This window comes from Octopus bimaculoides, chromosome 29, assembly GCF_046866305.1.
Source record: "Octopus bimaculoides isolate indiv1 chromosome 29, ASM4686630v1, whole genome shotgun sequence".
NCBI lineage: Eukaryota > Metazoa > Mollusca > Cephalopoda > Octopoda > Octopodidae > Octopus > Octopus bimaculoides.
The window spans coordinates 4504040-4530832 of NC_142956.1; the positions used below are offsets into that span (position 1 = coordinate 4504040).

The window sequence follows — 26793 nt, forward strand, 5'->3', positions numbered from 1 at the left end:
TATTATTATTATTATTATTATTATTATTATTATTATTATTATTATTTTTATTTACATTCTTTTTGAATGTTTGTTACCATTCATCGACGAGATACTCCCAGGGCGAGTGAAAGATAAGAAATAATGCTGTATGACTGAAAGCTTGGGGAAGAGATGTGGCAGGGGTAGTAGCGAAATACCTTCATGTAATACAACGCAGACATTTAAACTTATAATGTTTTTACTAAGAATTTTGGCAGCCCTAATGTCACTGAGACATGGTTCTCCTGGGATATTATCTAGATGTTTTCAGCATAATTTTCTTATCATTCCTAGAGCACCTATAATAACAAGAACAGTTCTCGCTTTCACATATCATATCTTTTGCATTTCAATTTTTAGGTTGATATATTTACTTAATTTCTCATATTCCGTTACTGATATATTTTTATCAGTGGGAACGCTTACATCTATTAGTGTACAAGCATTTTCTTTTCTGTCTTCAATGACTATGTTCAGTCGATTAGACTGGGGAATTGTGTAAGTGTTGACTGCAAAATGCTAGAGTATAGTGACATCTTTACTTTCAACGAGTGGCTCAGGATGATGTTCATGCCCCTAAGCAGGAGTGTTGATTTTGTATTGTTTACATATCTTCCAATATAAATAATGACCCACTATTGCAGTTTCAATGGGATTGAGCCGAACGCTCCGATCACCACTGGTATCGTTTTTGTCTCCTTGTCGCACAAGAATACCCACAGCTGATCTCCTCACAATCAGTGGAATGTATTTACAGACCTATAGAATTTGGTCTATTCACCAAGCTGCTTCTCTTCCACCTACTCTCAAGACGGTTACAAATCAATGATTATGGGAGCACTTGAAATGACTAGTAATTGAAGTAAAAATTAGTTGAGAATGACCCCTGGATTACCATTCATGCAGGTAGCACAAACGATAGTATTAAGTTTTAACTGCAAAGGTTTCATGTTGGCACTCCGTCGCTTGCAACATCGAGGGTTCCAGTTGATCCGATCAACGGAACAGCCTGCTCGTGAAATTAATGTGCAAGTGGCTGAGCACTCCACAGACACGTGGACCCATAACGTAGTTCTCGGAGATATTCACAGTACGACAAGCTGGCCCTTTGAAATAAGGCACAACAGAAGCAGGAAGAAAGAGTGAGAGAAAGTTGTGGTGAAAGAGTACAGCAGGGTTGGCCAGCATTTCCTGCCGGAGCCTCGTGCAGCTTTAGGTGTTTGCGCTCAATAAACACTCACAACGCCCGGTCTAGGAATCGAAACCGAAATCCTCTGACCGCGAGTCCGCTGTCCTAACCAGTGGGCCATTGCGCCTCCACGAACTGCAAACGTAAACAGATCGTATATGAAAAGATAGAATGGTGGCAGAGGACTGATTAGTATAGACCAATGTACAGGGAGCGAAAGGTGAATATTTGATAAATAGCGACGAATATCGGCTGCAATATACCTGGACCCATCTTATTTTTGATATATCTTTAATGGTATAGGTAGGACGATGGTGATAATGATAATCAGTGAGGTTATGGAGGCGATATAATGTAACCACGTTACTCATATACATGTTTATGTACAGATATATGCACGAGTATATAGAAATAAAGAGAGGAAGAAAGAGATGGGATGTCAATAAGATTTCTTGTGGGAAACCCACGAACAATTCATGAAATCATGATGCAACACAAGGAAAGAATTATCGGCAAGAATGAATGCTATAGCCGATCATTATTATTATCATTGTAATTATTATTATTATTATTATTATTATTATTATTATTATTATTATTATTATTATTATTATTATGTCCATCATCATCATCATCATCATCATCATCATCATCATCACTATCATCATCACAATCATCATTATTATCATCATCATCATCATCTTCATCATCATCATCATCATCATCATAATTATTATTTAAGGCGGCGATTAGGCAGAATTGTTAGCACTTTGGACGAAATGCTTAGTGCTAGTTTGCCCATCGCTGAGTTCGCCGAGATCGATTTTATGTTTAATCCTTTCGGGGTCGATAAAGTAAGTACCAGTTGCAAACTTGGGTTGATATAATTGACTTATCACCAAATCCAGAATTGCTGCCCTTTTGGTAAATTTTGAAACTATAATTACCAAGACTGAGTCGATAAACTCGCAGAATCGTTTAGCACACCGGACGAAATGCATAGAGGTATTTCGCCTATCCTTATGTTCTGAGTTCAAATTCCGCCGAGGTCGATTTTTCTTTTCAACCTTTTGGGCTGATAAATTAAGGTACAGTATCACGGCTGATGTTGATGTAGTCGACTCATCTCCTACACCCCAAATTTTCAGGCATTCTGCCTTTAATAGAAAGGATTATAACAGCCAGAAGCTAATTGTTGTTGTTGATAGTGTTGTTGTTGTTTATTCATCTTTACTTACCGACACATGTTTTCTTGTCCCAACGATATCCTCGATAACAGAAACAGCTGTATGATCCTAGTGCGTTATAGCATCTACCGTTTGTACCACATGGGTTACTCTGTAAGCATTCGTTTATGTCTGAAAAACAAAGAGAAATTTTTAGCATGTATAGTGAAACACTGGGGTCGATGTCATCGACTATACCCCTCTCCCAAATATCAGGTTTTATGCTCATAGTGGAATAGATTATTATTATTATTATTATTATTATTATTATTATTATTATTATTATTATTATTATTATTATTATTAAGGGAGAGAGCAGTGCATGCCATCAAACTGACACTGGGGTAAAATATACGAAACCCATTATACCCATCATGACTACCCGTCTGATAAGGGTACACCAGGTGTATGCATCACAACCATATGTGCGCGGCATGGTGATCTCATATCAAGATAAACAGCGCATGACCTTGAAGGTGCGGCCCAGTTAGAATTTTCTTCAGATCGAGTAGCCTATCCCGCTCAAAAGATCCCTGAATAAGGTTTGTTTAAGGATTTTGAGTAAAACACCCATATTTCCAAAGGTGAATTATTCAAACCCCAAAGAATTCCTCTCAACACATGGCTATGATGCTGCCCCACTACTACTGATCAAACAACCGAAAGCAAATGTGTGGTATGGAGCAGAATATTTGCTGTAGCCCATTTTTTATACCAAGAAAAAACAATGTACATGATAACACTTCCAATCAATTAAGATCAGAAGCCATGAGAGCCACTGTCTGCTACTGCATCCGGGCAAGAAAATCTGTGGTATTGAGCAGAATATTTGCTGTAACCCATCTTTTATACCAAGACAAAGCAAAGTACATGATAACACTTCCAATCAATTAAAATCAGAAGCCATGGGAGCTACTGCTTGTTATCATTAAACATTTCATGCTTTCAGGAAAATTTCTACTGCATCGCCTGATACACCTCCCTGTTGTTGAGGTGTTTGCGGCAATGTGTGTTCATTTTTGTTGTCAGGAGTGTATAATTGTTGGTGTTGATGTTGGTGTTGTTGTTGTTGCTGTTATTGTTGTCGTTGTTGTTGTTGTTATTATTATTATTATTATTATTATTATTATTATTATTATTATTATTATTATTATTATTATTATTATTATTATTATTATTATTATCATTATTATTATTATTAAGTCCTATTTGATCGACCTCAAAGTGAGTAACCGCGTTGTTTCTGTACGGTCAGAACCTCTTCTGCTCCCTTCTCACATACTTAAACACCTGATCTCTTACCTCCTTCTTCTTTCTTTTCTACTCTGGCCCCAGTTCAAGTCACGGAAACTTCAAACTCAGTATATGCTGTGAAATGGTGGCTGTTTTGGAACGGCCTCAATCCACAAAAATAATAACAAAGCAGACATCGAGGAATGATGCAATCTTGAGTACCTTCGGATCGTGCCCAACCGTCCAACACATGCCAGCATGGAACATGGATGTTAATTGATTATTTTTATTCATCGGCTGCATATCAAACGTACCCGTACATACACACTGGTGCCCGTGCACACACTCAGACATATATGCCTCTAATACTGTTGTTGTAGTTATTGTTCTTGTTATTGTTGTTTGTACTTACCAATACAGGACTTCTTGATCTCTTCAAAGCCTTCCATGCAAGCAATATAAAAAGAACCTGGTGTGTTATAACACTTGTAATATTTCCTTAAAGCTATACTTGCGCATTCATTGATGTCTGAAACAGTAATATATATGTATTGCAATATGATATGAAAATGTTATTATCATCATTATTATTATTATTTACATTTAATCTGCATGCTTGTTACGGTCACTCACCGAGACGCACCCAGCGTCCTAAGGCGAGTGAAGGAAAAGAGAATTTACAGAATGACTAAAACCTTTGGGAGAGGAAACGGCAGATGTAGTAGCGAAATATCTTCATGTAATACGACACAGACCTTTAAAGTAACAGTTTTTTTACAGTTCTATATTTAAGATACGAAGAATTATGTCCATTATTTACATTATTTAAATTCGACGGATCTTTGTCCTCATCTTGTCTATTGTTACCACATAACATTCTTCAGGTGTCTTGGGGAAATTTCGAACTTGGGTTCTCATTTCTAAGGTATTTTTCGATGATGTTGTTGTTGTTGTTGTTGTTATTATTATTATTATTATTATTATTATTATTATTATTATTATTATTATTATTATTATTATTATTATTATTATTAGGGTGGCGAGCTGGCATAATCGTTAGCATGCTGGACGAAATGCTTAACGGCATTTAACCCTTCGCTTCGTTCTGAATTCAAATTCCACCGAGGTCGACTTTACCTTTCATTCTTTTGGGGGTCGATTAAATAAGTACCAGTTGAACTCAGGGATCGATATAATCGACCTATCCCCTCCCCCAACCAAATTGCTGCCCTTTTAGCAAATTTTGAAACCATTATCATCAATATTAAGTCGATGAACTGGCAGAATAGTTTAGCACACCGGACGAAATGCTTAACGGTATTTCAACTGTCTATATGTTCTGAGCTCAAATTCCGCTGAGGTCGTCTTTGCACTTCATCCTTTCGGGTTGATAAATTAAGTTCCAGTGTAACGCTGGTGTCAATGTACTCGACTCATCCCCCACCCACACAATTTCAAACATTCTGCCTTTTCTAGAAAGGATTATAACAGCCAGAAGCTAATTGTACTTATGAATGGATTCTTATTGTTGTTTATTCATTTTTACTTACCAACACATGTCTTCCCGTCCCAACGATATCCTCGATTACATAAACATCTGTAAGATCCTAGTGTGTTATAGCATCTACCGTGTCTACCACATCGATCGATCCATCTACATTTGTCTATATCTGAAATGCAAAACAAAGTTTTGGCATGTATAGAAAACAGATACATTATTATTATTATTATTATTATTATTATTATTATTATTATTATTATTATTATTATTATTATTATTATTATTATTATTATTATTATTATTTTATGTTTGACTTTTGCTTTGCATTTGTACAAGTTGGATCCAAGTCTCACCCAGAAACCTCAAGAGACAACAAGTTAGAAGTTCATGTCTGTGTTATGCCTAGGGTACCATATATTTCGATTTGTACATAGCGTTGTTCTAGAGAATGTCTAAGAAACCATAAGAAAATTATGTGTTTGTTTTAAAATTTGAGATCACATAGACAGTATTTTACGTAGGATATGGGCAGTTCCCATGAGCACTATCTTTTGAACTTCAGCCATTTTAGGGTTTCCTGGTATCTGAGCTAGGTAGTTATCAGCCCGTTTCGCTGTCATTATCAGGGCACCTATGACAATAGGTATTGTTTTCGTCTTCAGATTCCACATTTTGATAATTTCTATTTCAAGATCTTTATATTTGCTCACAGTTTCTGGTAGGTCTTGGCAGATACGTTTATATCGATTGGGACAGTCATATCAATGAGGAGGCATGATTTTTGTCTGAAGTCTTTCAGTATGATGTCTGGCCTATTTGCGTCTATCTTTCTGTCAGTTTGAATGATGAAGTTCCAGAGGAGTGTGATGTGATCATTTTCAAGTACTGGGGGGTGGTTTGTTATTATTATTATTATTATTATTATTATTATTATTATTATTATTATTATTATTATTATTATTATTATTATTAGGAGTAGCTGTGTGGTAAGTAGCTTGTTTACAAACCACATTGTTCCGGGTTCAGTCCCACTGAGTAGCACATTAGGCAAGTGTCTTCTATAGCCTCGGGCCGACCAAAGCCTTGGAATTGGTAGACGGAAACTGAAAGAAGCCCGTCGTATATATGTATATATATATATATATATATATATATATATATATATATATATATATATATATATATGTGTGTGTGTGTGTGTGTGTGTGTGTGTGTGTGTGTGTGTGTCTTTATGTTTGTGTGTCTGTGTTTGTCCCCCCAGCATCGCTTGACAACCGATGCTGCTTTATTTACACTCCCGTGACTTAGCTGTTCGGCAAAAGAGTTCGATAGAATAAGTACTAGGCTTCCAAAGAATAAGTCCTGGGGTCGATTTGCTCGACGAAAGACGGTGCTCCAGCATGGCCACAGTCAAGTGACTGAAACATGTAAAAGAGTAAAAGAGTAAACATTTGATAGTTTCAGACAAATTACTCCCGCATCACCTGATACACATCCCCGTTGTTGAGGTGTGTGCAGCATTGCGTGTTCTTTTTTGCTGTCAGGAATCTATTATTATTATTATTATTATTATTATTATTCAGTAGTTTTATTTTTATAACGTGCTTTCACTTCACTACTGAGCGCAGCACTGTGTGCCTTGGGTATGTGCTGTAGTTTGCTGTGGTGCTCTTATGTTTACTGTATTGAAAGTGTTTTGCGTAGAATGTGTGCAGTGCCCAGTAGTGCAATTTTCTGTATGTTATATATATTTGTAAGTCCTGGTGTTTTTGTTATGTATTTGTCTGAATATTTTTTTATTATACCTAAGGCACCTACTATGATAGGAATTGTTTCTGTTTTTAGATTCCACATTCGAGTTATCTCTATTTCCAGGTCTTTGTATTTTGAAAGTTTTTCCATTTCTTTTAGAGAAACGTTGTCATCTGCTGGTATTGAAACATCAATTAGAAGGCATTTTTTTCCTTCATGATCTTTGACAACTATATCTGGTCTATTTGCCTTAATTTCTCTATCTGTGTGTATTGGCATATCCCAGAGTATGGTTGCTTTCTCGTTTTCTGTGACCTTTTCTGGCGTGTGTTTATACCATCTTTTTTCTGTTGTTATTCCATAGTGTTGGCATAGCTTCCAGTGTATATAGGTCCCAGCTCTGTCGTGTCTGTGAATATATTCCTTCTTAGCCAGGACTGGGCAGCCAGAGATAATATGATTTATTGTTTCTTGTCGATTATTATTATTATTATTATTATTATTATTATTATTATTATTATTATTATTATTATTGTTGTTGTTGTTGTTGTTGTTGTTGTTGTTGTTATTATTATTATTATCATTATTATTATTATTATTATTATTATTATTATCATTATCATCATCATCACATCCCCCTCGTCCTCCTCCTCCGCCTCCTCCTCGACCTCCTCGTCCTCCTCCACTTCGTCCTCCTCCTCGTCCTCCTCCTCGTCGTCCTCCTCGTCGTCGTCGTCCTCGTCCTCCTCGTCCTCCTGGTCCTCCTCCTCCTGGTCCTCCTCCTCCTGTTCCTCCTCCTCCTGGTCCTCCGGCTCCTCCTCCTCCTCATCATCATCATCACCATTGCTTTGCAGAGTTTCTAACGCTGGAGATGTACTACGATGTCAGCTGTTCACTACCAGTGAACTAAGGTAACACATCTTACTTTTCGAGCATTTCCGGAATATTCAAGTGGTTCCATTCTCTAGAACAACACTATGTACAAATCGAAATATATGGTACCCGAGGCATAACACCTACATGAACTTCTAAATTGTTGTCTCTTGAGGTCTCTGGGTGAGACTTGGATCCAACTTGTACAAATGCAAAACAAAAGTCAAACATAAAATAATAATAATAATAATAATAATAATAATAATAATAATAATAATAATAATAGCTCAATGCTAAAAACAAGATAATGGGTATCAACACTTTAGCTGTCCCAGTTATAAGCTACAGCTACAACATCCTTAACTGGACACTAAACGAACTATGTAAAATAGACAGGAAAACAAGAAAAATAATGACAGGATATAGGATGCACCACCCAAAATCTGACATAGAAAGGCTATATATACAACGCACAGAAGGTGGCAGGGGTCTTATACAGCTAGAAAACTATTATAAAACAACCACCATAGGACTGCAAAAATACCTACTCCAGAAGCAAGGGAAACTAATACAAATAGCCACAAAACACGAGCAAAACAAAAAACTGTTTTCAGTATTTAAGGAAGCTGACAAATACAAACAAGAAATCAATCTACCTAACAAATACGAAGAAGAAGAAGAAACAACAAAAGCTATAAAACAAATGAAATCCAAACTAAAACTAGAACAGCAACGGACCATGATAAAACGATGGCAAGAAAAGCCCCTACATGGTAAATACTGGGCTAAACTAAATGCGAAAGAAATAGACAGAGAAAAATCCCAGCAATGGCTGAGAAGCTCAGGACTCAAAGCAGAGACTGAAGGATTTTTAATTGCTGCACAAGACCAAAGCCTCCCCACCAGAAATTACCAAAAACACATAATGAAAAGAAATATAACAAGTAACTGTAGAATATGTGGAGATCGACAAGAAACAATAAATCATATTATCTCTGGCTGCCCAGTCCTGGCTAAGAAGGAATATATTCACAGACACGACAGAGCTGGGACCTATATACACTGGAAGCTATGCCAACATTATGGAATAGCAACAGAAAAAATGAACTTCTCAAAACGTCTGAGGTACAAATTAAGATAATCTTTTGCACTTCATGCATGGATGGTAAGACAGTGATCATCCTCAATTAATTCTTAGTTGCTTTTTTGATCATTCCAATTACTCCTGCAATCACAGGTAATGCAACCGTCTTGAGATGCCACTTCTTTTCGATTTCGATCAGCAATTCTTTATATTTTCTGAGTTTATCAAATTCTTTTGCATCGATTTCAGCTTCTTTGTAACAACAATTGCCGCATTTCCATCATGTTGATGAACCTGGGCATCATACATGAACCCACTAGCAATTGTTTGCTGAGTTTTTAGCATCCACTCGTTAGATGTTTTAAGATATTTGGCCAATCCGATTGTGATGATTTTGTAGGAGATTTCAAATTGGATCAAGCCTCAACCTCCTCCAGTTCTGACAGGTTAAAAACGATCTGCGCCTGCCTTTGGGTGATGTATCTTATTGCACGTCAGCAGCTTATTGATTTTGTTGTCAATTTTCCTTATTTCGCTGATATTCCGGTTCAACACATTCAAACTATAAATAACAACTGTAAATGCTAAGGAATTAATGGTTAACACCATGTAGCGGGCGATTAATTCAGATATTAGAACTGCTCGAACTTTCCCATCTTTTATTCTCTTTCATGCTTGCATGCTGGATACCAGAGCCCTAATTTATTCCAAGGTATTTGTAAGTTTGTTCGTGATCAAGGTCTTTTATAACTGTGTCAGCATCTAACACCATTGAAAGCGAGGTGTTCGATTTCCTTTCTTGGAAATTGGCTTTGTCATATTTATCAAAACCAAATTCCATCCCGATGTCATCACTGAATGCTTTCACTGTACGTAATAGCCCTTCACGTACATTATCCTATTTGCCATAGAGTTTTAAGTCCTCCATTTAAAATAGACTGATTATTTTCTTGTCAATGTTATACCTTTATCCTGTTCTTAGAAGTTCACTTATAAGGGAAATAAGGGCTATGCAAAAAATTAGAGGTTTAAGTCAGTCACCTTAGAAAATGCCGCAGTTGATATTAATATTGTTTGTGGTCAGCACTCCATTAGAGTGGTATAACTGGAGATTTGTATTCCACACTGACACTGCGCTTCAAGGAGTTTTAAATTATAGGAGAAATTTTGAAGATATCCAGTGATTTCAAGATCTGTGAATACTGTATGCTGTCAAAAGCCTTTTTATCATCCATGCGGAACTGAGATTTCTGCATTTGTTATGACAATTCTCAAGGATCATGCCTTTGATTAAGAGTTGGTCTCTGCATCCATATGAGACTCGTCGGCCCTCATTCTTCTCAGTGGGGAAAATATCATTCTGTTCCATAAATTTGTGTTTCTCCACGAGGATGTATCGTACAATTTCATACGTGGTAGACTGCCATGTTTTTATTATTTTCATTATTATTTTTTACTATTATTACAAATTGCTTGTATCATATTTAGTGCGGAAGAAGGAGTTATGTCGTTTTTAGGTTGTGTAAGCTTTTGAAATTCGTCGCCTTTGAAAATGAATAAGTGTCTTTGCTGCCGCCATAAAATAGTTTGATGAACATCAGAAAAACAGGCGAGAGCAGAATGGTATCACGGTGCCTGTCGGATGGAAACCATTGAGAGGAAAGAGTCACACACACACTGAAATTAGAAAAGCGATTGAGAGGCATTTTGAGTGACATCAACTATGTCCCACATGCCATATAATATGGCCCTGTCGAAGTTAGATTCCTCTATGAAGAAGACATATAGAGGCATTCTATTGTCAATTGCAGCAAGGAGTATCTCATCATCTTTCCGACAAACATGGGTATTGAAATTTTGGGAATTATCCTTAACTCAGATTTTTGAGGATAGATATTACGTTTCCTTGAAGTGGAAGCTGATTCAATTCTAGAAATAAAGAGATACCGAAAGGAAAATTCATCGGAAATTGGGCTGAAAATTATCACAGAACACCATAATAGCCAAAATGACAAAAACGACGCTTCTTTTCATGTACGTACTATCAAAACGTAAGTAATAACGACGCTATCGTTCACCTGTTAGAGCATAAAATATAAAAACGCTAGCCCTTATCTACACGTAACATCCGGTCAGAATTAAACTCATATTCCTTACCTCTGCACTTTCCAGGCCTGCCAGTCCATCCTTTACAACATCCAATGCAGAGTGAAGGAGTTCTCCTGTATTCCGTACTGTTTAGAAAAAGAACAATAAAATAACCGAATAAAGAAGCAGAACACAGTGATAACAGTTTAAGATTATCACACACATACACACACGCACACACACGCAGAGAAACAGACATGCATGCCCACACATCTTAGCGGCACACGCAGAAGGTGCAATAGTAATGGAAGCAATATTCGACTAGAAAACGTGGAATAGCTAGTGATATATATATATATATATATATATATATATATATATATATATATATATATATATATATATATATATATATAACTTAGCGGTTCGGCAAAAGAGACCGATAGAATAAGTACCAGTCTTTCAAAGAATAAGTCCTGGGGTCGAATTGCTCGACTAAAGGCGGTGCACCAGCATGGCCACAGTCAAATGACTGAAACAAGTAAAAGAGTAAAAGAATATATATATATATATATATATATATATATATATATATATATATATATATATATATATATATATATATAAAAGATAATAAGAGTGAAAAAACTACAGAAGGCTTGTGTTACATGGTTAAAGTATATATTTAAATTATGTCAGAAAAATGTAAGAAAAATGTTATAAAATCTTTTTGGTATATAAACATTGTATTTTGAGAAATAACCGGTTTCGTGTTGTCTTTTCAAATTTCTCTACTTCATTGTGTCGTGTTCGTTCCAGTCTGAGAAAGAAGAGTTCTAGATAGGGGGAGGTAATTAGAGATTTCTTCCGGTATAGGGGAGATAATCGAAATCTAGGAGGTGGTAGAATTTGATTAATTTACCATGGTTTTGTTCTGTATTTTTCCCCCTTTTTTTCTCAGTGGGGTGATGAATTTCCTTGTTTAAATGTGTTAGCAATGGTTAAGTTTGGGTTTGTATTTTTGAATGAAAAAGGTTTCCTTATTTAATCTAATCTGTGTTGGTGTTTTAATGGCACATTGATAAAAAGGAAAGATTATAAATTGTGGTAGCATTTGTTTTGCGCATTTTTCAATATGATCACTAAAAGGTATCATTCGGTATTCTGGGTGTGCAATCTGCTGGCGGTGCAGAGTGCATCTACGTCTGAGCGATAACCCTGTAGACCCTATGTAGTTCTCGTGGCAGCCCGAACATCTTATTACATAAATAAGATTTTCTGAGGCACAAGTAAAGTTAGATTTAACTTTGAATTTGTGTCCCTCTTTGAAGAGGAATTCTGAACCTTCTAGAATGTTTGGGCATGTTGCACAATTTGGTCGACCACATTTGTTTACTTTCGCATCTGTTGTTTCGGAAAGTAATTTTGCCTTTGTGAGGATCTTTTTCAGTGATTTTGGTTGTTTGTGGCTTTTGATGATTTTGTGTGTGTGTAAAATTTCCTTCAATTTGGGGTCCTTATGTAGCATTGGTATGTTTTGGGTGATGATGGTGAAGGCTTCTTTGTTTCTGGGGTTGTATGTGGATATGTACGGTAGTATTTTCGGGGAATGTGTGTTGCTGTGTTTAACTTTTCTTAAGTTTTCTATGTTAATTTGTGATGCACGTCTGATTCCTCCCTCTATGAGTTGAACTGGGTAGTGTCTGTCAATTAGTGTGTTTTTGAGTTCTTGTAGTCTGTAGTCTCTAGTATTTTCTTCTGACACTATTGTGCATATTCTTCTTGCAAGGTTGAAGGGGATGTTTGTCTTGGTGTGTCTTGGGTGGCATGAATCAAATAGTAGATATTGTTTGGCGTCTGTGGTTTTGTAAAATATGTCCGTTTCTATTTTTAGGTTTACTTTTTTAATTAGTATATCCAAGAATGGGAGCTCCTTTTGGTTGTACTCCATTGTGAACTGTATGTTTGGGTTGACATTGTTCAATAGACTTTTGAATTTCAAGAGTTCATCTGAGTTTTCATTCCAGAGTATGAAACAGTCGTCCAGGAACCTTTTCCAATTTTCTTTTATGTATTGGGAAAGGGTGTTTCCAAAGGTGGATAAAGATTCCTGGTATATTATTATTTCCAAGTGACCCATTGCTAGGTTCGCAATGACTGGAGCTGCCCTAGTGCCCATAGCAATTCCGGATTTTTGTCGGTAGAAAGTATTGTCAAACATGAAGTGGCTGTTTCGTAAGATGAATTCAACCGATTTAGTAATGAATTCTTTACTGATCCTGTTTGGGATTTCTTTCGGGAATTGATCCAGCCAGAATTGAATTGCCTCAAGTCCATAATTATGAGGTATACTGGTGTATAAATTAATCACGTCAAATGAGACCATGATTGTTTCTTCCTTTACTTCCTTTGGGAGGTGATTTAGCATATCCAAGTCATCTCTGATATAGCTATTTATGTGTTTAAGGAAGGGTTTTAGGAGGATGTCCATAAATAGACTTAGTCTGTGTGTTTCACAGGCTGGGCCAGCTATGATGGGTCGCAGTTTTAGATCCCCCGGGTTTGGTGTATGTATGTATGTCTTTGGTGATTTTTTTATGGTTTCATTTATGATCTGGCTTTTGTGTATTTTTGGCAGACCATAGAAAAGGCTGGGCTTGCATTTGAAGTTTGTTAGAAAATCAATCTCCTTGGTTGTCAGTTCATTTCCATGTGTTTTAATTAGTGAGGACAGGGTCTTCATTATTTTTTGTGGGGTGTAGTTTGTGACTTTTTCATAGTGTTGGTTGTCATCCAGCATGGAGATTATTAGGTTTTTATAGTGTAATGTGTCCATTATTACAACTGCACTTCCTTTATCTGCTTCCTTAATCGTAATATCTTCATCATTTTGGAGTTCTATTAGTTCCTTCCATTGTGTAGTGTTAAAGTTTGAGTTTACTCTCTGTTTATGCATGGTGTGGTAAGGGAAGTTCTCGATGTGGTTGCAGAATTCATCTAGATTTTTTATTTCTACCTTTGTGTGGGATGTGCTCACTTTTGTTTTTGACTAGTGAGTCATCTTCAGTGTTGTGATTGGTAAATGATTCTGTGAGTCTTAATTTTCTACAGAATTCTGTTATACTGTCCTTCACTTCATTTTGGTTGGCTCTGCGTGGAGTTGGGGGTGAATTTTAGCCCTTTTGAGAGTATGTCTATTTTTATGCTTGAGAGAGGTTTGGTTGAGAGATTGATTATCTTCGGTTTTTTCTGATTACTAGATTCCAGCCTGTGTCCTGTTGTCTCTGGCCTGGGGCTAAAAAATGTTGTTTGTAATTTTGTTTGCATGAGCTGTCTGTGAGGTTGTATGGGATTGGTTCGGGGGAATGGTAGTATTGTTGCCTTAGATTGTTATATGTGTGTGGGTGTCTATGGGTGTTTTGGTTAGTGATGTGTGTAACTCTAGTATGTGGGATGTTTCTTGATCTGATGTTATTTTGTGTTGTTCTTGAGTTCGGTGGGGGCCAGTAATTTTGGGTCATAGGGTAGTAGTGACTAGCATGTGGTGTGTTTCTTATCCTAGTGTTGTTTTGGGTTGTTATGGGGTGGTTATGCCTGTTATTGGGACGTTGTTGGTGTGTTCTGTTCCTGGTGCATGGGTGATCTTTAGGTTTGGTGCAATCTATTTCATAAATGCGTTGTCTGTAAGCTTGTTCCCTGTTTAGTTTTGGGTGGTTCAAAAGTGGTGGTTGTAAATGATTTCTATTTATGGTGTATGGAGGGTAATCAGGAGGGTTGTTGTTGGTTAAGTGGTTGAAATTGGTGGTGGTTTGTGCGTTGTTCAGTTTTTGTTTATTATTTATAGTTCTTTTCTTTAGGAAGGGATTATCTGTGCTGAATTCTTGTTTAAAATTTGATTCATATCTTTGGAAGAAATCATTGCTTTTTTCCCAGCGTAGGAGAGAGTTTCTTTCTTCCTTTTCACAGATTTCTTTCCAAAAATTTATGGTATTTTCGAGGGGTTGTCCCTCGGTTTGTTTGTTTATTTCCCTGTGTATCTCTTCGTCGATGTTTTTATATTTTTCTTCACTAGTGGAGGCCCTAAGTCTTAGTAGTTCAATCTCTGATTTTAGATGGAATAGTGCTAACTTTTCCCTGATGGTTCTCTGTCCGTCAGGTTCATTTGATATTGTTTTGATCTGGAATTTGCGTGGGAGAATAATTGGTGTTGAGTTCATCCATATATATATATATATATACTTTATTTAAAAGCAGCAGAAATATAACAAAAAAACCGTTACTCTGTGTTTCACGTTCCCGTTCATCGGACAGTTTTGTTAGAAATGGAGAAACAATAACAATGCAATCGAAAGTAATATAAAATTTAAAACACATGGATTCGTTTGATTGGTTGTTTCAAATAAGGGCCATGGATTGGTCGTTTCAATTAACGGTCAATGATGTGTAATTCACAGACCAAATAAATTTAATACAGATTCACCCTATTAAAAAAATATCGAAGAAAACCTTAAATAGAAAAATGGGCTCCAAATACATATTATAGATAATTAATTATATTCGAATTAACGCTTTAAAATCAAATCAATAAAATAAAGCATACGCTTGTACAATGTTATGATCGTAACTATTTGCGTACATATCAGCATATGTATCTATATGCGTGATGCTATATACATTTTTGTATACGCATATATGCGCAATCTAAATTTTTATGCACGTTCACTATATGTTCTTGCTTATTTTCTCTCTCTACTTCTTCCTTCCTATCCCCAGCCTTTCTCTCTTCTCTTTTCTTCCTTTTTTTCCATTTCTTTCTTTCTTTTTTCTCTTTCTTTCTTTCTTTATTCTCTTTCTTTCTCCTTTCCCTTTTTTTATGACAACTACATTCCCCCCGCCACCCCCTTTCCCATATTTAACGTTATTATAGATACGTTACTCTTTACCCCTCCACTCCATAGATTAAGATACAATTGTCGTTACCAGTGCATAGGTTTTCCATGCGCAGGCTTATATGCGTGTGTACGTATATGTGTGTAGATTTGTACTTATGTATATATCTGTGCCTTGTAAATATAGACCTATATACGTAGATTGTCTGTGCGTATGCAGCTGTATATTGCGATGTATATATTTATATGTAGATATATATATATATATGTTGTGGATAGCCTTGTATACATACACGCTATTGTATTTTAATTTTATTTTTTATTTTATTTTATTTTATTTTATCTTATTTTATTTTATTTTGAATGCAGCGTATGCAATATTTTATTGATTTGATTTTAAAGCGTTAATTCGAATATAATTAATTATCTATAATATGTATTTGGAGCCCATTTTTCTATTTAAGGTTTTCTTCGATATTTTTTTAATAGGGTGAATCTGTATTAAATTTATTTGGTCTGTGAATTACACATCATTGACCGTTAATTGAAACGACCAATCCATGGCCCTTATTTGAAACAACCAATCAAACGAATCTATGTGTTTTAAATTTTATATTACTTTCGATTGCATTGTTATTGTTTCTCCATTTCTAACAAAACTGTCCGATGAACGGGAACGTGAAACTCAGAGTAACGGTTTTTTTGTTATATTTCTGCTGCTTTTAAATAAAGCATATTACTCTACCTCTGGTACTTGAGTAGTCTTTTTTCCACCTTGTTGCACATTTCATGTGCTTACTCCGGTATATATATATATATATATATATATATATATATATATATATATATATATATATATATATATATATATATATATATATATATATATATATTATATAAATTTAAGGAATGGAGTGAACGCATGTTATAACTGCATACTTTATTCCGACATATGTTTCGAAGCATTACAATTTATGCGATCCATAGGCATCGTCGATGTTAAAAATGTAAACTTCTCAGGGAAATGTATGGGAACCATCTTAAACTTAAGACATTATGACCGAGTATGAGAACTATAGTTGGATAAGGTTATAACGTAATTCATTTGAAAAAACCGTTAGAGATGTGGACGCTACCAGGTAGTACTTAGGACAAGAAAGGAAGGAAGAGAAAAAACAGGGAGAGAGAGAGGGAAGGAAAATTCAGAGTGTAGATTTGGGAGTAGTTGGGATGATATAAATACAATAAAAAATGTTTTTTGGAAAGGAATGTTATGTAATAAAAAGGCATTATAAATGGGGTTATTACTGTGTTTCTATGAAAATATTGAGATGAATGTATATAAACACTTATACTTATGTATATTCGCATATATATACACAAACAGACCCACATTTCCTCCAATAAGTTCAAATATGCATATTTATATACACACCCACGTCAAAACTCACACTCACATATACATACGAACACACACACATATACATATATATATATATATATATATATATATATATATATATATATATATATATATATATATATATATATATATATATATATATATATATATATATATGTACATATACATATACATATATCAATACATACACATACTCATATACATATGTATACATATATACATATAAATTTATATAAATAAGGATAAGATCGATATTTAAAATATTGATTTTATCAAGTGTCCAGCATGGGAATAAAACCATCAAAGGTAATAATTATTTATAATTATAATATAGGGTATCTAAGAGATACAGCCACGCTGAAAATAACAGTCAAATCTTGACTCTAAACCACAATAAATGTTCATATAGCACAAAGAGCGAAGACGAAGATAAAATAAACTAGCAAAAATACTGGATAATTCCAGATCCCAGATTTCTGGCTTTGCATAATAAATGCTTTGCCTTCATCAGTGGAATACACTCAGAAAAGCACATAAATACAAATATATATATATAAACATACAATATACTTACATATACGAACGTATACATACATATATATGCACGTATGCACACGACCAGTTTAAATTGCCCACCTACATATATATATATATATATATATATATATATATATATATATATATATATATCTATATATATAAGGTTCAGGAGGGTATTGGATTTAACCAAACCCCGGAGGATACAAGTAATACCGAGTAAGTGCTGTATACCGACTAGTTTGCCCCAATCGTTGTATGAACAGAGTTGGGTATTGTGAGTCGTGTATTAGCGTGTGTATATGTAAATATATAAAAACAAAAAGATAAAGAGAGCAAAGGTAAGGTTGAAGAAATTTATGGATAGAGTCCTATAGCTGTTTCTGGGAAGATCCAGTACTTCCCTTCATCGGAGACAGAGAAAATATAGTAGTCTATTATTATATCTATAAGCGGATATTTTTAGTATGAAGTGGTAAAGAGTGTGATGTGCTGAAAAAAAGAGAGAACAGTACTTGAAGAGTAGTTTCATTCCAGTGGTAAATATCCGTGTAGAAATTCGTGCAAATTTATCCTAGTGGGAATAATCCTGAAAATTATGTTAGAACGAAAGATAATATAGCTTAGGTGTAAGAGGTATATGTATTCCATCTTGCAATAGATTTTTGCTTGTTTACTTGAAGGATGTCTAAGTCAAGTGAAAAGTTAACGGTAATTAGGTCAAGTCAGGACGATAGAATGTGGAAGGGGATAGAGAAGATACAGAGGCAGAGGATGGTAGCGATGTATTTATGGTCAGTCGGTCTTAACAGGGTAGAGGGGAAGAGCTTATAGAGTGAAGGGGGAATAGGGGGATGAGGTTTAAAAGGTCGAGTGAGTAGGAAAGAATGCGTCTGTGTAGTATATAGGTGGTGGGGGTATGAGTGATAAAAGAAAGACAGAGATAAAGGAGTGGGATGGGTGGGAGAGGTAGTTAGTAGTATCATGTTTTAGGATGCTGCCACGCCTATTTATAGACGGTGGAAAGGGATAGAAAGAGGTGACGTAGTCTCCAGTGCTCCAATTGCAAGCTCTGCCTAACAGAGGCGTTCCATATTTTAAAATGCAATTCTCCCACACTACTTAATCGATATAATGAAGCATTTAGCAACTGCAACCACCGCTCTTTTCACACATTTAGGTCATATCACAAGCAAAATTGCACAAATGATTACGCAACATAATAATACAACCCCCCATAGGCAACATATTCAACCTGGCAAAAACATCCATCTTTCACCATCTTTTTTGAAATAGGATTATTTTCTTTCGATCATTACACCAAGCATATACCACCAAATCTAATTCTCATATTCTCAATTTAGCAAGAACACTACCTACACAAACAGACTACGTCACCTCTTTCTATCCCTTTCCACCGTCTATAAATAGGCCTGGTAGCATCCTAAAACATGATACTACTAACTACCTCTCCCACCCATCCCACTCCTTTATCTCTGTCTTTCTTTTATCACTCATACCCCCACCATCTATATACTACACACACGCATTCTTTCCTACTCACTCGACCTTTGAAACCTCATCCCCCTATTCCTCCTTCACTCTATAAGCTCTTCCCCTCTACCCTGTTAAGACCAACTGACCATAAATACATCGCTACCATCCCCTGCCTCTGTATCTTCTCTATCCCCTTCCACATTCTATCGTCCTGACTTGACCTAATTACCGTTAACTTTTCACTTGGCTTAGACATCCTTCAAGTAAACAAGCAAAAATCTATTGCAAGATGGAATACATATACCTCTTACACCTAAGCTATATTATCTTTCGTTCTAACATAATTTTCAGGATTATTCCCACTAGGATAAATTTGCACGAATTTCTACACGGATATTTACCACTGGAATGAAACTACTCTTCAAGTACTGTTCTCTCTTTTTTTCAGCACATCACACTCTTTACCACTTCATACTAAAAATATCCGCTTATGGATATAATAATAGATTACTATATTTTTTCTGTCTCCGATGTAGGGAAGTACTGGATCTTCTCAGAAACAGCTGTAAGACTCTATCCATAAATTTTTTCAACCTTACCTTTGCTCTCTTTATCTTTTTGTTTTTATATATTTACACACACACACACACACACACACACACACACACACACACACACACACACACACATATATATATATATATATATACATATAAACATACACACATATACATGTACACATACACATACATATATATATGCATCTACGCCTATAAACATACATATACACACACACATATATATACATGCATATATACAAACACATATATATGTATATATATATATATATATATATATATATATATACATATATATATATATATATATATAAATATATATATATATATATATACACATATATACATATATATATACACACACATATATACATATATATATATACAAAAATACACACACACATACATATACATGCATACATATATATACATACACACATACATACATATACATAATATATACATATACATATATATATACATATATATATGTCACACCCCTACTACTACTATCACACTCAAACTCTGTATGTGATACTTTAATAGTACACATAAAACAAATTGATGTAGTTGTATGCTCAACATACCGTCCACCAAATGCCGCAAAGCAGGAGGGTAAATTTGAGGACAGCCTCAGACGCATAGAAGAGGTCCTGACAAATCTGGACCAACACATCAATATACTTTTCCTAGGCGACTTTAACCTCCCAAATGTTAAATGGCCTGAAGGTCACATCCTCTCTGGGATGTCACTGCATGAACAAAGCCAGGCAAAATCATTGCTAGAACTATCCAACAGGCTGTTCATGGAACAAGTGATACTCCAACCAACCAGGGGAAGCAATGTTTTAGATCTCTGCTTCACAAACAATGTGAGCCTAATCCATAATGTGAAATTAACGCCCACGTCTCTCTCAGATCATAACATTATAGAATTAACTATGTATGGTCCTAGACAACCCACTGATACCCACCCCACCAGGAGGACTCAAGCAATATCCAACCTGAATTTCCACGGGGCGGACTGGAAGTCAATTCGCAGAGAGATTCGAAATCAAAACTGGCATGACAGCCTTTCTATACAAGACAATGACCTCAAACTAAGTCATTTTATGTCAACCATACAAGACATATGCACCAAATACGTGCCATATAGAAAGACCAGCAAACATGCCAATAGAATTCCTAGAGACAGGAAAATCCTTATGAGACACAGAACAAAGGTCTCAAACCAGTTAAATAGAGAACTGGAGGATAGGAAAAGGGCTAAATTAAAACGAATGGTTTCCCAGCTGTCCTCTTAAAGTCGTGTAAACAAGAACTGTCCTCTTAAAGTCGTGTAAACAAGAACTAGCAGGACCACTCCGGATACTCTTCCAGAGTTTCCTTGCAAATGGTAAACTTCCCAAAAAGCTGAAGGAAGGCACCATATGTCCTATCCATAAAGGTGGAAGCAGAGCAGAGGCTGGAAGCTACAGGCCCATCTCTCTGACTTCACATATTAGCAAAGTCATGGAACGAATTGTCAGAAGGAGATTGATTGCGTTCCTAGAAGAAAATGACTTGCTGAATGAGACCCAGCATGGTTTCCGTCCAGGTAAAAGCTGCCTCACGCAGCTCTTGCAGCATTATGACTGGGTCCTGAAGCAGCTACTTGACCATTCAAATGTTGATGTGATATATCTCGACTTTGCAAAAGCCTTTGACAAAGTTGATCATGGCTTGATATGTCACAACCTGCGAAACCTTGGCATAGCTGGTAAATTAGGAGAGTGGCTGCATGACTTCCTGAATGGTAGAAGTCAGACAGTTGCAGCCAATGGAGAACTATCTAGGGAAACACAAATATTGAGCGGTGTTCCTCAGGGAACTGTTCTGGGGCCACTACTGTTCATAGTGGCCCTTCTGGACATGCCCACGGTCACTCGGAGAGCCACTGTCACTAGCTATGCTGATGACACAAAGATATCTCAGGCAATAAAGAATCCTGATGATATTGTAAGCCTGCAGAATGACCTAAATGCAATATATGAGTGGGCAGAGCAAAATAATATGCAGTTCAATGCAAAAAAATTTCAAGTACTGCGCTACAAGACCACAAGTACCTCCCAACTGGCATACACAGGGCCTGGAGGTACTGCAATCCCAGAACCACAAACAGTTAGAGATCTGGGCATCAACATGTGTAGTGATGCATCATTTCACATGCACATTATCAAGTTGACAGCAAGGTGCAGACAACTGGCGGGGTGGATACTGAGGACTTTCCGTACAAGGGATCAAAAAGTCATGTTGATTCTATGGAAGACATTTGTTCTGAGCCGCCTAGACTATTGCTCTCAGTTGTGGTCACCACACAGTGTTAAGCGGACAGCAGAACTCGAGGCAATTCAGCGGCACTACACAAAAAATATACAAAAAAGATCGCCACAGTCCAACAGATGAACTACAGGGAGCGACTGAAGGCACTAGGTCTCTACTCCCTGGAGCGCAGGCGGGAGAGATATGTAATAATATACATATGGAAAATACTGGAAGGACTGGTGCCAAACTTTGGTATCAAGTACTACAGGAATGCCCGCACGGGTCGCCACTGCATGGTGCCAAAGGTACCGTCCACTGCATCTCACATAAGAACGAGATACTGCAGCAGCCTCGGTTTCAGAGGACCTCAGCTCTTCAATGCCCTGCCAAAACATTTGAGAGACATGCAAGACATGGATGCGGAGGTCTTCAAGACAAAACTTGACGCTTTCCTCTCCACGATACCAGACAAACCAATGGCTCGTAATGAGACGCAGTTTAGGGCAGCTGTGTCAAATTCTCTTATACACCAGATGTGCCATCAAAACTCTTGATTGGACCATGTCAGGTGGGGGAGAAGAGCCATGCAAGGAACGTGAAAATCACGGTGGTGCACCAGCATGACCGCAGCCACTTGGCTGAAATACATAAATAAATAAAAAAATAAAAAATATACATATATATACATATATACATATATACATATATACATATATATATATATACATAATGGCCCTCTCAGACATGCCCACAGCTACACTGAGAGCCACGGTCACAAGTTATGCAGATGACACAAAAGTCTCACAGGTAATACAGAACCCATTAAATACACTGGACCTGGTGGGCCTGCAGTCCCAGAGGCAGAGAGAGTGCGAAACCTGGGCATCTACATGAGTAATAATGCATCCTTTCATGTTCATGTTGCTAAATTGTCAATGAAATGCAGGCGACTGACCGCATGGATTCTAAGGACTTTTAGAACAAGAGATCAGGAAACCATGATGGTGCTCTGGAAGACACTTGTTCTAAGCCACTTTGACTATTGCTCTCAGCTATGGTCACCAACCAGTGTCAAATTAATCTCAGAACTTGAGGCAATCCAACGAAGCTACACGAAGAAGATAGCCTCTATGCAGCACATAAGCTATTGGGAAAGACTCAAGAGATTAAGACTCTATTCCTTAGAGCGTAGACGAGAAAGATATGACATAATATACATCTGGAAGATCCTCGAAGGAATTGTCCCAACCTTTGGCATCGAAAGTTACACAAATAAAAGAACTGGACGCCATTGCATAGTGCCAAGGACTCCAAATTTGCCATCAAGATGTAGGACAAGATACTGCAATAGCCTGGGCTTCAAAGGTCCACAGCTCTTCAATATCCTCCCGAAGGACCTGAGAGACCTGCATGCGGTGGATGTAGGTGTCTTCAAGACAAGGCTGGACCTCTTCCTGTCAGGTGTCCCAGATGAACCAACTTCACGGCAGGAGGCGCAGATGCGAGCAGCTGCAATAAACTCTCTCATGCACCAAATGTCAATTCCTGCAGTAAAATTCATGAAGTAAAATTGTGTAGCAACACCAAATGGTGGTGCCCCAGCATGGCCACAGCTCATGAGCTGAAACTAGATAAAATGAAACTGAAATGAAATATACATCCATATATACACCTATATACATACACACATGCACATATATACACATATACACACACATACACAGATACATACATATACACATATACATATACACACACACACACACACACACACACACACACACACACACACACACACACACACACACACACACACACACACACACACACATATATATATATATATATATATATATATATATATACATATATATATATATATATATATATACGCACCCATACATATTCACAAATAAACTCATATATGAATATATATATAAAAAAAAATTGCATAAATATATCTGTGCACAAAAATATACATACATCCAATTAAGCATACATAGATGCATATTGATATATTTTTTATAAATAATAGAAAAAAATACATATATGTACACAAAAATCTATACAAACACATCTAGTTTCATACAGAAACATGAATATATATACACACACTCTCCCACAGATACACGTGTATATATAAACACTTATACACGTACCATTATACATACATATATATTTTTCATGTATTTGTTGTTAAATGAATTTATAGAGATACTCATCTGAAGGTAATTCATATATAAGTGAGTGAGATGTTAAATGAATGAAAATTAATTAATGAATTAAAGAATAAAAAAGTTAATGGGTTGTCCATTAATTCACATGAAATGATTACTTTGTTATTATATGCTAGAAAAGTTGGGCTGAATTAGGGGTTTAAAGAGTAAATCTTGCTTAAGAAGACAAATCAAAATTATAAATAAGGTTTACTACAGTAATTCCGTAACATATTTGATAGTGTAAAAGTTTTATCGAGATTTGAAAATCACAATATATTATGCTGACCAGTAAATTTTTCGTCAAATAATGAGATATTAAAATGATTGGGATATGTTTTGTTACGAGAATGAATATTTAAACTATGAATGATAGAAATTAAAGATATTTCTAGGAACGCTGGAATGATGAATTATGATCGTAGATTTAGAGAACTCTCATTAAAAAAGCCAGGAACATAATAACTCTTATTATTGCTAAGCCAATTGGTGAATAAATTGGAAGTCGTAAAATAATGATATTGAGGTATAATAAAGTATGGAAAAGAAGAAATAAGGTTAATAATGCATTGCATATTATGTAATTATTATGGGTGGATTTTACTATGAAATAAACCAAAAATAATGCACTTTTTTATGTTAAAAGATTTTATATGACCTAATTTAGGTTAATAAATAAAGAATGTTTAGATAGATTACATCAATCGTAATCAATTTTTATCTTCTAACATATGAGGGAGTTAATTATATGTTTTACTAGTACTATTTGAGGAACTCATGTATTACGGGTTAATGCGATAGCGTTTTATGAAAAAGTGATTGTTATTTAAATGCTGAAAATACATGTTGTTGCCAATGTTTACATTTGTAAGAGATTTCTATGAACGTGTTTACCAGTTTATTCTTTGAAAATAAAATAAAGTACATTTCGTTATTACATAATGAGCAGAATTTTCCACCCTTTTCATATGGCCTAGAAATAGAAAGAATTAGCCAGTCTAGTTTAAATTTTATGTTCTTATCTTTAAGTTCCCAGATTAGTTTGCTAAGGCTCGTGGTATTACGTTTGTTTCTATCTCTAAAGGTTGAGAAATGATTAGATATTCTGGTGGATATTGGTGAAGAGGACGATCCAACATAAAAGTAAATATTTGTAGGAATACTAACTTGGCATTGATAAATAGTGTTTTTGAATTTGGCATTATCACTTAAAAAACTAATTCTTTTGCTATTAACTTCAGAAATCATGATTTTGTTGTTGTGACTATTACTATTATGTATCGTGTTATAATTATTGTTCCTTATATTATTATTAGTGCTATTATTGTTATTTTGGTAAGGGTTAATAATGTCTGGCTTAATGTTATTACTGTTGGAACACTCTAGCGGATTTAGAAGCCTCATATTATGTGCAGATATTATCTGTGAGATGTTCTTCGTGTTAGAAAAACCGAATATAACCCTGTGTGTATTTATGACTGGGAGGTAATGAGAATGTTTTGGAAAATTCTTATTAATAGCGTTTTGGAACTGGGATACCAAGTTTGATTTTACACTTTTGCTAAAAGGTAGTATTATCCAGACATTTTTATTAGACTCTGGTTTAGAATATTTGCTAGTATTATTTATAAATAGTTTTAGTTTATTATTATCATTGATAAAGGGTTTAAACTGACGGTTACTTCCCCTATTTCGTGAATAAATGTTTAGCTGGTTATTATCGTTAAAGAATTTATGATGGAAATTATAATTGTATTTGTTGTTATTGTTTAAATTAAAATCTATATTATTATTACTATTATTATTATTACTCAAATCGGTTTCATAAGTAGAATATATATAGTTAACTTTTTCTCTATAACCTGCTTTTAAAAAAGCTGAGTTGTAAAACTCAGCCTCCTTATTGAAAATATTTTCGTTTGTAGATAGATTGGATAGTCTAAGTGAAATGTTTTTAACTAAATTTCTTGTTACCGAATTTGGATGATTGCTGAACTTGCTAATGTATTTTAGGTTAGTGGAGGGTTTGTGATAAGGGAAGAATGTTTTAGTTTGTAGGTCTAGAGTGACATCCAAGAAATTAGCTATAGATGTTTCATCTTCAAATACTATATTAAAGCCCATTCTACTGAAAAACCTAGCTAGTCTATTTTTAACTTTTTGTATTTTTTGGTTTGTGGTGTTCTCCAAATAGAGTAAACAAACAATCGTCTCTGTATAGACCACCCTTAACATTTGGGAATTGGTCTTCTAATTCGTATAGAATGTATGTGCAGACTAAATCAGCTATTTGTGCTGAATCGGAACTTCCCATAGGGACATCAAATCCTTCTGGGGTGTCCTTACGTATCCATAGTTTGTTATTGAACTTAATTATAGAAT

The 26793-nt window shown here is 35.6% G+C and overlaps 1 protein-coding gene across 4 annotated transcripts in view; it reads right to left on the reverse strand.

Annotated features, from left to right (window-relative positions):
* The window catches only part of LOC106868084 (uncharacterized), a 46254-nt gene that overhangs the window by 11130 nt on the left and 8331 nt on the right, over positions 1–26793 (reverse strand). For all 4 annotated transcript variants that reach the window (XM_089345742.1, XM_089345740.1, XM_089345741.1 and 1 more), the window contains exons 2-5: positions 11037–11113; positions 5220–5339; positions 4082–4198; positions 2449–2568 (exon numbers count right to left, since the gene is read on the reverse strand). In XM_089345742.1, coding sequence (XP_089201868.1) covers positions 2449–2568; positions 4082–4198; positions 5220–5339; positions 11037–11113 — 434 coding nt within the window. The remainder of the gene's footprint in view (positions 1–2448; positions 2569–4081; positions 4199–5219; positions 5340–11036; positions 11114–26793) is intronic.